This window comes from Chiroxiphia lanceolata, chromosome 19, assembly GCF_009829145.1.
Source record: "Chiroxiphia lanceolata isolate bChiLan1 chromosome 19, bChiLan1.pri, whole genome shotgun sequence".
NCBI classification, from domain to species: Eukaryota; Metazoa; Chordata; class Aves; order Passeriformes; family Pipridae; genus Chiroxiphia; species Chiroxiphia lanceolata.
In genome coordinates, this window is record NC_045655.1 from 6,359,536 (window position 1) to 6,375,278 (window position 15,743).

At 49.9% G+C, this 15,743-nt stretch overlaps 2 protein-coding genes across 3 annotated transcripts in view; one reads left to right on the forward strand and one right to left on the reverse strand.

Annotated features, from left to right (window-relative positions):
• Nucleotides 1–909: 909 nt before the first annotated feature.
• On the reverse strand, nt 910–5,293 carry LRRC59 (leucine rich repeat containing 59). Its single transcript, XM_032706994.1, has 7 exons — nt 5,022–5,293; nt 4,613–4,672; nt 3,956–4,114; nt 3,546–3,650; nt 2,870–2,942; nt 2,231–2,404; nt 910–1,706 (listed from the first exon to the last, which is right to left on the reverse strand). The coding sequence occupies exons 1-7, from the start codon at nt 5,124–5,126 to the stop codon at nt 1,462–1,464; spliced, it is 921 nt and encodes a 306-aa protein (XP_032562885.1). The 5' UTR covers nt 5,127–5,293; the 3' UTR covers nt 910–1,461.
• A 3,412-nt stretch (nt 5,294–8,705) lies between these two features.
• The window catches only part of ACSF2 (acyl-CoA synthetase family member 2), a 37,195-nt gene continuing 30,157 nt past the window's right edge, over nt 8,706–15,743 (forward strand). Inside the window, exons 1-2 of one of the 2 annotated variants that reach the window (XM_032706940.1) lie at nt 8,706–8,810; nt 14,249–14,444. Coding sequence is in view for 1 of the 2 variants with exons in the window: in XM_032706939.1 (XP_032562830.1) it covers nt 9,270–9,358; nt 14,249–14,444 (285 nt within the window). In the remaining variant the exon portion in view is untranslated. Of the gene's footprint in view, nt 8,811–9,219; nt 9,359–14,248; nt 14,445–15,743 lie in introns of those variants that run through there. The other variant, XM_032706939.1, reaches the window with a different exon arrangement.

Here is a 15,743-nt window from a genome sequence, read left to right on the forward strand (position 1 = left end):
TGGCCAGCAGCACTGCTGACTTGAATCAGTAAATTGTATTAGCCCAGCATTTGCCAACCTATGCAGCACTTGCCTGGATGACACAGCTGAGCCCACCCAGCCGCTGGCAGGAATTGCTGCAGGGAGGAAAATGTTGCTTTGGATGTTGTTTGTCATTTTCCTGAACGTTTCTGGATAGGGAGCAAGGATCTTTTAAAGAACAGGATGAGTTACACACAAAAAGTGAATCTTAAAGTCGTTTGAAGGAAGCTTTGGACACGTACGCCCTGCTAAGGCAGAGGCAGCCCTTCCTGCCTTTATCTGATACTCATGCTGCCGCTCCATCCTGTGTGACACTCAGGGAACCACAGCCTTACCATCAGGTTACAAAAAGGTGAAGGTTTCGATGGTGACCTTGGTGCGAACTGCTACGGATGATTTCCCCACAGCACTGCTCTTGGCAGTGATTATCCCAGGTATGAGAAGAGGGAGCGACTCTGGGGACAAGTGTAGGGTGTCTCAGTGGAGTCAGTACCACGGATACTCTCTGTGAAACCTAACTTCATTTTAGTACTCACAAAGCCCTTAAGGATATGACAAACTTCTGTTCCATTTTTTTTAATAAGGAAAATTTAAAATTAGTTAATTTTAAGTATTTTCTAGGGAAATTATAAATGATTAATAGGACTTTGCAGAGGAGAGTTTTCTTCTCCATGTGCAAGCCACTAAACTTCCCGGCCTTCCCCCAGCCCCAAGGCTGATACCTTTCCTGCCAGCAATGCTCCCACAGTGCCACCCAGTGCTGCCACCATGGATACAGCAGGCAGGAATCGTTCCCCTGTGTACTCTGAAATCATTTGTGGCTGTTCCTAAAGGACCTAATTAAAACTAAAACCGCGTTAACAACACAAACATCCAGTTCAGACAAACTGCTGTGAAAACTGTTGTATTGAAAATTATCAGCTCCTTTCAATAGCACATCAGCCTCTTCGCTCCAACATACGGATGCACAGCCATCCTACATGCCTGTAATTGGTCCTGGAGTGGGCCTTAGTGTGTTATTCCCATACAGCCATATCACCAATTTTAGCACAAACAGAAATGAGAGCAAGGAATGGATATGTATTAAAAACCTTCCACCTCCAGCTCAGAGCTACAGCTACCCAGGCAAGGTGAGGGGTGGTTTTTCCCACTCCTATAGACTGGCAGCTTCCTGTACCTCACAATCCTGGTGAACACCACTTGGAGGTGAGAAGTGGTAACAAGTTTAGGTTTAACGTGCGCAAAAAATGGGAGTTACAGGCCAACTGCAAAACATGCACAGCAAAGATGATCTGAACAATAACTCTGCTCTGTGGAGTGGACCAGCAAACCAACGCTGACTGGTTCAAAGCAGTTTCATCAGAACACAATTCCATAGGAATTCTGGCTGCGTAGATGGTGGAAGGAGATGCTGACGAAGCAAATGCCCGTCCAGGACAATCACTGCTGCGAGTTGTGCTGTAGCATGTTTTGCAGGGTCTTGTGGTTCTGCAGGGCAGCCACCACGTCCTCGTAGAGGGTGTTCACGCTGACGCACAGGGGCTGATGCTGCAGCTCTGTCAGCTTGCAGGCGGCCAGAGCACACAGGATGCAGAACAGCACGAAGAGCAGGACCCTCAGCACCGACCGTGACCACGAGGGCTTGTGCCGGGGGGGCTGAGGGGGACGGGAGCTGGAGGCAGGCTCTGTAATGAGAACATGGACAGGACAGAACGTGAGGAATTAATCAAATACCTTTAACAGTCTGTGTTCGGAAACAAACTGCTTCAGCCTCTGCTGCGGTTGGCTTTTGTAATGAATTTTCATTACTTAGCTGTGATAAATAGGTAGATGTGCAGGATTTAACTGTTTATCATGAAAAGTTTCAGATTTAGTTTCGTGGGCAGCAGTGGAGAGGGTGTAAAGCACCTCTGTGTTGCACAAGATCTGGTTTTGCACGTGTAGTTCAGTACACTTGAAATAAGTGGAGGGAAGGTCTCACTGGGAACAGCTGGAGAACTTCTTGAATCTTGTAGCTCCACAGTTCATGGGAGCACAGGCAAAGGGGAAAAGGGCACAGCAGCAAGAGTCTATCAGAACTCCTACAGGTTCCCCCTGCCCACTCCCACCATCTCCCAGTACCTGGGCTGCATGAAAGCAATTCTGGCAGCATCAAAGTCTCATGAAGATGAAATCTGATGCAATCCCACCCAAAATTGATACCACTTACTTCGGGTCTGCACTGTTTCTTTTTTAGTTTTCTTCTCCATCTCCTGTTTTGCAGCTTTCTGAGCGTCATATTCCCGCCTTCTGCGTTCCTTCTCCTCTGCCTTCTCTCGCTTCCGCAGTTCCCTCTCTTGAGCCTCCTTTGCTCGCTGTTCTGCTTCACGCTTCTTCTCCATTTCTGGGGATTAACAGGAAGTTTTTCCCTTTTATCTAAAGGGTTGTCATTGCCATCTTCCTTATTACCTGCCCATCTGATCCCAATTGGAATGAAGAAACCAATTAAATAACTATCCTCTTTTTTTATCATTTTATTTAGTATTACAAACCTTGCATTTTGCTCCCTCAGAATTAGACTTCCCTTAAAGTAAATACCATGCTTTTCTTTCATATTTTTATAGGTAACCTACACCTCTTTCCATCTAGAAATCTAAATATTATTCAGGCAAGAAATCCCATAGTTACCCCCTGCTATGTTTCTCCCTCCAGCCCTTCTACCCTTCTACTCCCTGAATCTTCAGGATTTGGATGGCTACAAGTACTTGTTAGATGGCAATCTGTTAGATGGATTCCAGTGTGTTTGGGTGTGTTAGAGAGACCAAGAGCAGTCCTCAGCAGACAGCACGTGGGGGCTCTTTGTGCCTACCTCGCTCTGCTTGGAGTTTCCGTTGCCGTTGTCGATCCTGCTCGGACTGGATCGCTTTCATGTGCTGCAGTACCTTCAAGGTCCAAGAAAACAACCTGAGGGCTGTGCAGGGGGCTCGTGGCACAGTCAGTTCAGAACAGAACAGCTGGATTGTGGCTGAGGACAGTCAGCTGGGGCTGACACCCAACCCTGACCTACCCCTACAGGCACAACTCTGAGGAGAAAGAGCTCGGACCTTCCCGTGTGAGTCTTTGCCATTAAGAAACAGATTTTGCCATTAAAAATAAACATGGCAAACTGGTGCTCACTGATACAGGGGATCACAGAACATTTCTATTTATGTGAGCCTATAGTTTGCCAGAACTTCTCCAGAGATTTTTGTACAATAAGCCTAGGCATGGATTATTATGTCTGATTATGCTTCTACTTTCTTGGCAACCAGCATTTAATCCTCTCTTAACTCCACTAGTGGAGGAGAATCCCCCTCAGCCAGGCGTTTGCTCTCCACAGGCACAGCAGCAGCGGAGTCAGTGCAGTGAACCTGCACCTCACTGCCTGAAGAAACTTCAGACTGCTGCAGCAGCTGCCCAGCTTGCTAAGCAAAAAGAGGAAGAAACACCACTGACAAAGCCATGAAAGTAAAAAAAAAAAAAAGGAATAAAAGCAGATTCCTTACCTTGACAGCAGCCTGCTTACACTGCTTCTCATCCAGACAGTCTCCTGCCACTTTAGCCAGGACAGGATCCAGGGGATTGTCCTTCAGATCCAACCACTTCAGGTTCTGCAAAAAGGCACGACAAAGGGGAGGCTGTAAGAGCACAGCAGTCTTGCAATTATTTAAGAGATCCAAAACAGAAGCAAAGGACCGCTCAGTTTTCAGATGAATGAAACAGGTACAGAAGACGAGCAGAGACGTTTTCAATAGACTGACAGAATTTTCACCGAGCTGTGGTGCAGAGCCAGCTGAATTTTGGAATGGGTAGTCAGCAGGATGGATGCTTTACCAGAGAAATCAACTTGAGCAGGATCACAAGACCCTGGGCTGCATCCCAAAGCTTTACATAACTGCCCAGCAAACAGTTTTACCTTGAGCTGTGCAAAGCTGACTGGCAGGGTGACTAAACGGTTGTTGAGAAGGTCCAGGTGCTGCAGATTGACCAGGCGGCCAAAGTCCAAGGGCAGCTGTTGAAGCCGGTTTTTACTCAAATCCAGTTTCACCAGATGCATCAAACTGCAGAAGTCTGACTAAAACCCAAACAAACCCAGAGAAAGCTGGTCAGCACCTCTATGGAGGAACCTCTGCGGCGAGTACGAGGACACAACCTGCACCTCGCATCAGTCTCAAATTCCTAACTACCTACAGGACTGTGATGGAGGAAAACCACTCTCCTCAGAAGATGGAGGTGGGACACATATGACAGACTGACAAGGTGATGTATGGCAATATGACAGGAGCAAACCCGAGTCTCCAATGCTGATGGAACGGGTCTGTATTCACCTGGGGATGCTCTGGCAAGAAGATACTGCAATCTTCACTCAGTGCAACCCTTTCCTCTCTTCTGCCTCAGCCAAAACCACCACCAGCACTGACCCATCACTGACAACAGAGTCATTCAACCACCTCAGGATGGGGGAAGAAGCACCAGTTCCAAACCTCCTGGAGAGCCTCTGAAGAAGCACTAGTTATCTTTTCCAAATATTTCCCAGCAGACTCATCCCCACGAAGGCTCTCTAGCACCTTACCGGCAAGGAAATGAGGTTGTTACAGGACAAATCCAAGACAGTAGCTTTTGGAAGAGCAGCCTGAAAGAGAAATAAAGCGCTAAATGAACACGGAGGTTCACCCGAGCCCCTCTGACACCCACTAGTTCTGCCTCGGCCTCTGCGGTTTCTCCCGCATCAGTCTGTCCATCCCCCGCGGCTGCTCCGAGGTCGCGTCATCTCCGGATCGGTTTCTGGGTCCAAAGGGGGTTTTCGTCCCGGGATAAGCACTGAACAGCGGCTGCCGGGCCGGCGGGACACGGAACCCCCTTCCCCGTCCCTTTAAATACCCGCAGGCCAGGTCACAACCCCCGCGACACATCTGTCTCCCCCGCGCCTCCCCTTCCCGGGGACCGCGCCCGCCCCCATCCCCGCCGGGCCGGGGACTCACCAGCTCCCGGACCGGCACCTCGTTCAGGTCGCAGAGGCTCAGGTCCAGCTCGTTCCCGTCCAGCTTGTCCTTTAGGCTCAGCCCCTTCCCGCCGCCCCGCGACATGGCTCCGCCGGGCAGCCGCCAGCAGGGGATGCGGGTGGGAACGGGGGTGCGGCACGGCTCGGTTGGGCCCGGCACGGCTCAGCTCAGCCCAGCTCAGCCCGTCCCGTCCCGGCGTGGCACGGCCCGGCCCCGCCACCCACTTCCGCGGCCACGTCCGCGCGGGCCCCGCCAGCCCCCGCCGCGGGGCCGAGCGCGCCCGCTGCCGGCCCGGAGCGGGGCCGCACCGCCCGCACGGCACCGCCGCTGCCCGGGGAGCGGGGGGTGGTAACGATTTCCTTCAAGTCAGGGTGTTCTTTGATGTCTGCTCTCTGTGCGCTTTCAAGCCCGATCAGCAAGAAAGGAGATTTAATCCGTGTGACGGCAGATAACAGGCTCTGAGGGATGTCCAGGTGTTCGGAAGACAAACTACTTTGTCGGTAGAATTGCCTCGTTAAAGGTTTGGGGCAGTGATCTCAGACCTAGGGGGAGGTCAACAAAGCCTGGGAAGAAGGATGTGCCGCTGATAGTGGGCACGAAGAATGCAGAATTTATGGGCCACAAGGACATTTGGCAGAACCCCCAAGATAAGGAAGAAACTAACATAGCCAACTCAACAACTGCACTGAATCGGCTCCAACTGGGTAAAAGGTAATTCTGGCAGGGGGAAATTGTGACCACTGACTCACAGCCACAGACTCAAGAGACCCACCACCCCAAAAGACAAGAAAGACTGAGCATGTGGACTAATTAGCATGGGAAGTGAGAGAATCATTAACCAACACAAGACGGAATACAAGAACTAGGTAACTTGTAGCCAATGTACACTAATGCCTTTGTTTGCTAAAACATACAAATAGTGAAAACTTTTGAGAGTTGCACTGGGGCACCCTGCCCACCATCCCACTGGCCCCAGGCCCCTGGCCAGGTTGGCAGGAGTTTGCATCTGGACACGTGAAATGGCCCTGCAAAGGAAAGGAGAAATCCCAGCCCAACCCCATGGGTGGGTGAGATTCACATCCGGTCACATCACCGCATCAAACACCACCTCATGGAAAACCAACCAGTTAACAGCCAATAATCTCAGTAACAACCCAGAAACCCAGTGATCAATACCTTGTTTTACAGCAGCTGATACAACTGCTTCAATCTCTCCACAGTCTCCCTAATGCGAGGGGTGAATTCTCTCTTGGTTGGACTGTTACCCACAATGTCTCTTCAGAGGGGGAACACTCAATGGATGTTCCTGCTTTTGCTCCATTGCCACAGGAGCAGAGCACTGTCCTGACCTGCTGTGGAGAAAGTCAGTGAAAGAGAAAGGAACCTGGAGCAGAGCCAAATTAGTGCTACCCGGTAATGGGATTACAGTGAGGACTAACCTTGAATTCCCTGATCCCTGTGTGATTCATGGTGTACGGGACCTTGCAAAGATGTTTTCACTACTGCAGCACATCTACCCCGTGGATGCATTAGTTAGTTTTTAAGCTGGCAGTAAGTCTTTTCCAACACCAAGAAACCAGCATTAGCTCAGCACAGAGGGAACTGTGACCACAGAGGTCTCTGAGCAAAGGCACCCCAAATCAGCACACAAGGATTTGCCTCATAGAAAGTACAATAAAATCTGCCCGAGTTTAAGGCTCTCTCATCTAGGAGATTATAGAAGTTTCTCGAAGGGTGGTATTGTTCCTCCAAAGGTGACCAGAAACTAAAGAGCCCACACCTGAGAAGGGCGAGGTCTAGTCATCCAAGAGCGTCTCCCATCCCTCAGCTTTTCACAACAATGTTTGGAGACAAGGAAGGACCAGAGAGGACCTGCCCCAGGGAATGGTGGGGAAACCTCTCATTGCCAGATCTCTGAGGAAGGCAGGTGATTGCTGAGCCCTGCATTACCCTGAGGTAACAAAGGATTCACATGAAGTGTTGTGCAGTTCCCGTCTGTGGCTGAGGGGCACCACACACAGTTCTGCTCCAAAGGGCAAAACCAAAGGGGCTTTGGGGGGACCTGAGCAAGACCCTCTGCATCTCTGGGAGAAGTCCTTGTCTGTGCAGTGCTGCAGGGACTGGAATCTGGGTTTGCACAAATCCAAGAGCTTTTGGCTCTTAGCAAAAATAAGCAGGGGTGTAGATGGGTTACAAAACCTACCTGCTTATTTGTGATTAACTTGAAGGCAGATTTTTAAATCTCCATTAGAAAGGAATGATACCTTATGCAATGGTGTATGAAGTGGTACTACTTCAGCTTTGCTTTGACTACTGGCCTTTGCTTTGACAATTTTTAACAAACATAGCCAAATGTCAAGGTCACCTTAACTTCTGCATAATTCTTGATTTAATTCTTTCTTTAACCAGGATTCACCCTGTGGGCTAATGATTGTTGCATGGGAAGATCAAGCTAAAAGTCAGCTTTATCTTTATTTATTAAAGGTGAGGTGTTTGCATCCCAGACATTTTTTTTCCCCAGTGGTTATACAACACTGAGCCCTCAGATGCTCCATCAGCACAGACAAAGATAATTGCTCTGTCCTGTGCTGAAGCAGTGAAAGGACAACTTCTGGCCATGAATGTCACACAGCCTTACATCACCTGTGGGAATCCAGAAACTCACCTTGCTGCTGATTGCAGTGGGACTGACTTGAAGAGGTACCTGTGCACGTAGACTAGAAAGATTTCGAACATCCACAAGACAAACCATAACAAAGGGTACATCTGTACTGTCTGCTAGAGGAAGGCAGCAAGAACATCAGCAAGGAGAATGGAGCAGGAACTGCTCAGGGAAGTGGGATGTCAATCTAATCCTGATCTAGCAATCCTTCCCCCTCTGGGGGCCTAAGCTGGCCATGCCAGCCTGGGAATGGAGGTCATTCCCAGACCCTTTGTGGATCCTTGTGTCCCCTCTGCAGATCTATGAGGCCCCTCTGCAGCCACGGCCGATTTTTCACATTTCAAGGACAAAAATCTCCCTTTCCCTACCAAAGAAAACACTGTCACTGCTGCCACTGAACAAACTCCTTGCGAACAAGATGCACATTGGGGAAAAGCCTTCCTGTTTCTAAAATCAGAGGTCTGATGACAGTTGGTATTTCACTTTGTTACGAGCACATTTATGGCTTTGGTGTCTGAGATTCACGGTTCTGAGGCCAATATTGATGCCCTTGTTCATCAGCACCGTTATGCTCGGCATGGTACAGACACTGTGTCCAGGCACACTAATTCCAGCTTCCATCCAGGCAGAGCTGCAAAACACCTACAGAAACAGCCCATGTCTCAGGCCAGCACTGACAGCACGGTTTGGTTAATGCCCATGCGGTATTCAAAAGAAACAGAGCATTTTTGGGCTCAGAGTTATACTCCAGGCCTTTAATTAGGATTAATTAGCTCTTGGCCATTGCTGCAGGCCGTGGCCAGACAGGCTGTCAGTCGTTTCACGTGGGGAAGGATGATGTGTCACCTGCTCAGCATCAGTGCTGCTGCAGAATGCAGCACCACCGTGCTCTTCACCTGGTGCCTGCCCGCACCTCTGCTCTTGGTGAGGGGCCTCATCCCTGGAGCAGCTCTGCAGTTCCCAGCTGGTCTCTCCTCTTCCCATGGGAGGGCGCACGAGCCAGGGAGGGCCTGAAGCTGTTAGCGGGGTGGTAACTGATAACTCCTTGAGTGGATAGTGCTGGAGGTCAGTTGGTGTCTCTGGGGCTCGGGCACCAAGGGATACAGGTGAAGAAAGGTGATGTTGGTTGTCTCGCACCGAAGTTCACCTCCGCTCATTTGGGTGGAGGGGCTCACTCGGGGTGGTTTGGGTCAGGCAGAAACAGACTGATGGGGCAAGCCGGGAAGAAGAATGGAGTGGGAATGTACGGGGGAGGAGGTGCGGTGCAGGGCTTGGGCAGTGGACTGGCCGAGGACGGGGCAGATGCCTGGCGGGATCCCGCGCTGCCAGCCGTGTGCCGGGGGCTCCCTCTGAGCCCCCATCCCCGCACTCGGGTGGGCGCTTTCCCTGCTCCCCATCCCACCGGGCACTTGCTCGCGGCCGGCGGAGGGTCCCGGGCCCCCGCAGCCCCCGAGGATGGGGCGGAGCGGGGCCGGGGCGGGCCGGGCACCGCCCCCGCGCTCCGAGCGTTGGGACGGGACGGGTCGGGCCCCGTCGGTTGTCCCGGTCCTGCCGCCGCTGGAGGAATGGCCGCGGCCCGGCTGGCAGCGCTGCCCCGGCACGGGCTGCGGGTCCTGCGCCGGGCGGGCGGGAGGCGGGGAGCCCCGCCGGGAAGGTAGGGATGGGCTGGGGACCGGGAGGGAGTGTGGGGGGAACAGGGGTGCGGGCTATAGGGGATGGGTGGCTACAGGGAACAGTGGACTGTGGATGAGAAGGAATGGGGGTTATAAAGGGTGGAGGGCGGTGGGGGCTGGAGATGGGGGACTGTGGGGCATAGAGCCTGCAGACCGTGTGTGATAGGGGACAGGGGCTATAGGGCAGCTGCCGGTTGATGTGGGTGTCCAGCCAGGCGAGTTGCCGCATGCGGGGAGGGCAGGTTCATCTCGGTGTGTGTCACTGTGCCTTGGCTCCCCTAAAGCCCCTCCAAAATGGGAGACGGCAGGCTGCACCCCCTGGGTCTGCCCCCACAGCCTGGGAGGGGACCGGGGGAAGGGAGGAGCCCTGCGCAGTTTATGGAGGGATGTTCAGCCCGGGGCTGAACTTTCTTTGTGCAGCAGCTCCATCCTGATTTCAGTAACATCAAACATATCAAATGGCTTCTTCACCCTCCTTGGGCACTCTGATTTGCAGGCAGTGTCCCTGTCCTCCTGCAGTCCTGCAGACCCCCGGGTGGGCAGGGTGGTGGGGGACACGGCAGGTCCAGGGCACCAAGGAGCTCGGGGGGGGGGTCAGCCCAGTTCTTTATTTTGCTTTCCTTCAGTGCTGCCTCTTGGAGCAAGTTTGTGTGAAAGAACAGCGATGGGAAGGCAACTGGCTTTGGGAAAGGCTCTGAAGGATTAGCTGATATTCAGAGCCTAATACTCACTGGGAGGAATGACTTCCAGTGAGCAATTCCCCAGGAACCATGGGGGTTCCTTCTTTTTCCACAGACAGGGTGTTTTTTTCAGCTGGTTTGACATTAGGAGTGAGGTGGCTGAAGCCACCTCATCGTGGGTGCTCCAAGCTTCCTTCTCAAAATCTTAGGAAATTGGATCAGAAGGGAAGCATGACAGAGAGTTCACTACAGTTCACTCCAGCCCAGAAGTGAAACTGTAGGACAGGAACACAAAGCCCTTGGAGAAAAAGATGACAAATTTAGACAGTAAAGTCTTTCTAGTAACATTATAAAAAAAAATAAATTATTAATTTCTGCTTCTAGGCGTATTTATCCTTTTGAAAGGAAGAGTGCTGAGGGCAGAGAAACACAGTAAAAAACATAACTAGAAAGTCCAGAAAGTTGCTGCAGAAGGAGTCTGAAAACCCTGGGAACTTGGTCCTTCCTCAAACCAAAACAAACAAAAAAAAAAAGAGAACCTAGTTAACTCTTTAGTCAACAGAGCAAAGAAGAGGGGAGGTCAGAGCTGGGCTAACTTTCGCCACCCTTTTATTGCAGTCATATGACACAAAAGACACAGAGGCTCTCGCTTTGTGGGGAAAAGCTCCTGGTAGATGTCCATGAGCAAAGGAACTGGCAGGAGAGTCCATGAACCTTTCTGAGTGTGAAGTCTGTAATGAGGACAGTTCCTAAGCCCTGGGAGGGCAGAGGGACTGGTCAGGTCAATGTCCTTCACACTGTACAGGGGACAGGAGGTGACGCCTCTGCCTTGTGTTCCTGTCTCATCCCCTTTGACAATTTCTGTAGAGACTGATGAAGAGTTAAAGGTGAAAACAGAGCTGGTTATCTTATATCAACAACTCTATACTGTTTATTGGGGCTGTTCAGAGATAAATAGCTCCTAGGATTAGTCCAGAGTGCTTGCTTCGCTCTGATCCTTCTGTCAGGCAGGAGGGCTCTCTGGGATTGCTGGGATTTGGCTGCTCTCCTGCCTTTTGCGTGGAACAGGAGGGGGATGCATTTTTCCCGGGTCTCTGATGTCTCTCTGTTCAGCTGTGCTGCTGAACTTCAGGGTCATGGAATTTTGTGGGAACAGCCTGGAGATGAGGCTGGCTCGTTTGCAGGCACTGCAGGCTGTCATGCTGCTGAAATGTGTTGCTAACAGAAGACGTGCTCTCCAAAAGTTGTGTCTTACAGTCTGTGCTGACACCCAAGAGCAAGTAGAGTTTTATTTGCTCTCCTCCAGCTGAGTCAGGGAAATGAGAGCTGCTGTAATATTGGACCATTGGTCTTGTTTTATCTCCAGCAGCACCAGATGCTTTGTAGGAAGAGGTGAAGGGTGAATTACTTGTTTTCTGTAACAAAGATGAACAGAAAGATTATTTCAGAATCCTTTGGATCCTTTCTTTGTAGAGATCTCTTGATACATTATTTCAGATCAGATATATACACTTCTACAGGCTGTAGACAGGAGGGAGACCAACCCCACGTGATTTCCAGCACGATGCTGCTGATTATGAACATATCTTGTATCTGCCTCATTCCTTCCATTCCTGACCCCCAGTGCTTCCAACAGCCTGCTGTATTTTGTCTCACGCCTTTCACTTCTGCCACTGCCAGCAGAGAAATGAAACAGAAATGTTGAAGCACATGTGAACATCAGACCAGGATTTGGGGAGCTCAGACTCAATGGCAGTTGTGAATTTTGCTTTAATGGGTTTGAAGAAACGATGTGAATTATTGCTTTGAGAGGAGTCTGTGACTCTGGGTTATGAGCCTAAGATATCTTAGCCGCTAATTTCGGGGCTGCTGATGCTTTCATTTGAAAATGTGGATGCTTGAGACCTCTGAGAGCAAGCTGGGCGCATGTTCACACTGTGGGGGAAACCAGCAGTGTTTTCATGGTGTTTTGGAGCATGGGGATTTATAATGACATCTTTTACTGTTCTTTGATGCTCTTCCATCCCCCTGTTCAGGGGTAGGGAGGAAGCCAAGCCATGAAGCCTGGACCTTTTTAATTTAGTTCTGCCTTTGTGCCTTGCATTTAGTGTAAAAGTCTGGTTCTGCAAAGTCAGTGAAACCCTTTGTCTCTTCAGGCCTGGAAAAATACTGGGATAGTAATCCCAGAAAGCCTGATCTCTGTAATGTTTTGCCAAGATGTAACAGTGTAAGATTTTACCCTTCTCATTGGCAATGAAGTGTTGTGCAAGTACCTCTTGGAAGGTTGACTGTGGAGAGCAGGAGACTTTCAGCTGGACATTTTGGATTTTGATTAAATTTTCTCAAGCCGAATTTTCTAATAATATTTCCTCCCCTCTCCAGTCTCTTTTTGTGATGGTATTTTGTTGTTCAGCTTTTTAATCATGCGGTAGAAGAATGTGTTGCACCAGTTTTTTTACCAGCTGGTTCCTTGGGTGGTGTCCCCAGAGGTGGTGTCCCCCAGTTCATGAAAGGCTTGTGTTTGCTTGCTCCCACTTCAGGCCAGTGCTGAGCCTTCTTGGCTCCCTGTGACCCCTGGACAGTGCTCTGGGAAGTGCTCTTGCGCAACCAGGTCAGGAGCTGCTCCCCGCCTGCTCTGGCCCTGCCCAGAAACGTCCCTGTGCCTCAGCTGGCAGAGAACAGCAGGGGATTTAGGAACAGGCTCTGCCGAAACTGGAAACAACTTGGCTTGAGGGAGATGTGAGTGTGATTGTCTCCAGTAAATGTTTTAGCAAACAACCTGAGGGTTCCTTGTCCACCTGCTTCTCTGAGACCACCCTGTGACAGGGGACAGGGGCTTCTCGCTGTTTCAGCCAACAAGTGTCAGTGGCTGCTGTGGCTTTTACTGCTTTCCCAGGAGCATGTGTCCTCTTTGGTTTAGGGAGAGCTTTTTCAGCCTTTATTTTATAGAACCTGTATTTATAAAGGCTTTTACTTCTGCAGAGCTTTCTTTTCATCTCCTAGTTTATCGATGTGCCTTGCCCAAGAGCTTTCAAACAATAGCTGGTAGTTCAGTTTAGCACTTGTCCTCCCTCCTCCTCCCCGGGCAGCTCTACAGCCTTGATGTGAGTTGCCCAAGAGCTCTGAGAAGAGAGATGTCTGAACAGAGTCCAGTGGGAGTTGCACAATCCTCCATCTGCCGAAAAGCAGTGGGTGAAAGAGGGTCAGGTTATTACTCCCCCTGAGGGTATCGCGACCGAACTTCACCTCACAGAGGAGGTAACTCCATGCTGGGGCTTGTTTCTTGTGGGCAGGAAAACAAATCTTTTGTGGCAAATGGCACTGAGTCTTTGCAGAATATTGATCCCATAATGAATGGAGGAAAATTGAGTTTAGGCTGAACTGGTTTTATTGTCTAATGCAGGGATCCCCCCCATTATCCACTGAATCTGCAAACACAGCCTCTGAGCTATGCACCATACCTCAGTGCTCCTTTCCTGCCCGGGACCTTGCTCTGATCACACTCCTCCAGTCCTCCTCCAGTGTTTGCTGTAGGGATCATCTCCTCCCTGCTGTGTTATTGCCTCTGCACTTCTCCTCATTTTACGGATGCTGTCTGCAGTTCTATAAACTCCTTGTGTTCCAGCTGGCAGAGACAGAGTGCTTGCTGTTGTTTACACAGACCATTCCTTTGCAGATGCCTCAGTTACGGCTCAACTTCTCTGAACTCTTTTAAACAGTCTTTATTCTGCAGGATTAGACTCTTCCCTGCTGACTGTTTTGAAGACTGATCTCTAATTTTAATTTTCCCTTTCTCAGTTGTCTGCTCTTTTCAGCCAGTTGAGGGAATTTATCTACAAACTGGTTTGGTAGTGTTCCTTCCCAGTTATTTATGTTGCAGGAAGACCCAGCCCAGTTGCCATCTCTCAGTAAACTGCAGAGTCCATAGTCTGTCCAGATGTCCTGACTTGTCCATGTAGTTTTCACCGCAGGTGGATGATGGTAGGACCAGGCTGTGCCCAGTCTACAGGGCTGGTGGAGGCTCCTTCCCCACTAGAGAGCAGGGTCCTAATTTCCCGCAGAGGGCTGGAGGCTCTGCAGGAATGTGCTTCGTGTACTCCTGATGCCATCGGCAGGCAGATAATCCCTCCAGGTGGGGAGAATTGTGTGGACAGGTTGTATTAAATAGACTCTTCTCCTTTTCTTTCACAGTACCCTGCATACCAAGGTGCCCCCTGTCTCCCCTGGAGTGACCAACAGCTATGTCCAGGGGCCTTTAGACGTTCCCCTTCTCAACAAAACTGTGGGCCAGTGCCTGGAGGAGACCGTCGAGCGGTTCCCCGACCGCGAGGCGCTGGTGTTCTGCCGGGATGGGGTTCGGAGGACGTTTACCCGGTTCAAAGAGGAGGTGAGTGCCTGGTTCACCCCCCAGGGAACACACGTGGGTGGGTAACCTCAGCAGACATGATGGATAAATGGCAAATGGTTTCATTGCTCAACTCAGGACCGAGGTGTGTTGTGTATGGAGAGGGAGCATCGTGTCCCCAGCGTCGTGTCCCCAGCATGCACCAACAGGCATGTGCTGCCTTTGTCCTCCTTGGAATCTGGAGATGAAAGGGAGGAGGCAGCGTATACGAAACACTTGTTGAATATCCCAGAATGAACTTTCATACCTTAAAATTATCATCTCTATCTGATGGGTTGTGGGCTGAGTCAGTGTTTTCTCTACTGGAGTAGACTCCACCTTCTGTATTAGTCATTCTGACTATCAGAGATCCTGGGTGTGTGGAAGTTTTTTATCTGAGCCCAAAAGCAATGGAGCAAAGTCAAGGACTAGGGCTCAGTATTACATGCACAGGTGTGTGGGGGTGTATCTGTGTGTATGTGTGTACATATTGCTTACAAATATATGCTTAGCTGTTTTCGAAATCGAGGGACAATGTTTCAAGGCTAACTACCTGGAAATTTTCTATTAAATGTATGATATGATCTTGGATAGGAGGAGTTGTTTTTTTCTGAGGTTTTTTTTAGGCTTAGTATGGTTTGGGTCACATCCATTCGGATAAACAAGATTAGCTGTGTTCACCCTGATTTTAAGAAGTAAGCTGTAATTCTGAACTAAATCAGAGAGTAGCTGTTCTTCAAATTCATATCTCCTACAAAGTAAATTTCGTAAATTCATTTGAGAACACAACAAAGCTATAAAAACTTTCCTGAATATCTCAGGATATTTATTCATACATCTGCACATCTGACACACACTTACCATCTCAAAAAATAAAGTAGTTGTTAATACAGTGGCTGAATACAAGTTAATGAATCACTGAATCACAGAATCATTAAGATTGGAAAAGATCTCTAAGATCATTAAGTTCAATCTTTGACTGATCCCCACCTTGTCAACTAGACCAGAGAGCACTGAGTTCCACGTCCAGTCATTTCTTGAATACCTCCCTGGGAAGTCCTTTCCAATATTTAACAACCTTTTCAGTGAAGAAATTCCTCCTAATGCCCAACCTGACCTTTCCCTGGTACAGTTTTCCTCTTGTGCTGTTCCTTGTTTCTTGGGAGCAGTGCCTGACCCCCCCCGGCTCCCCCCTCCTGTCAGGGAGTTGCAGAGAGTGAGAAGGTGTCCCCTGAGTTTTCTTTTCTCCAGGCTGAGCCCCCCCAGCAACCCCAGCTACTCCTTATAGGACTTATGAGGATA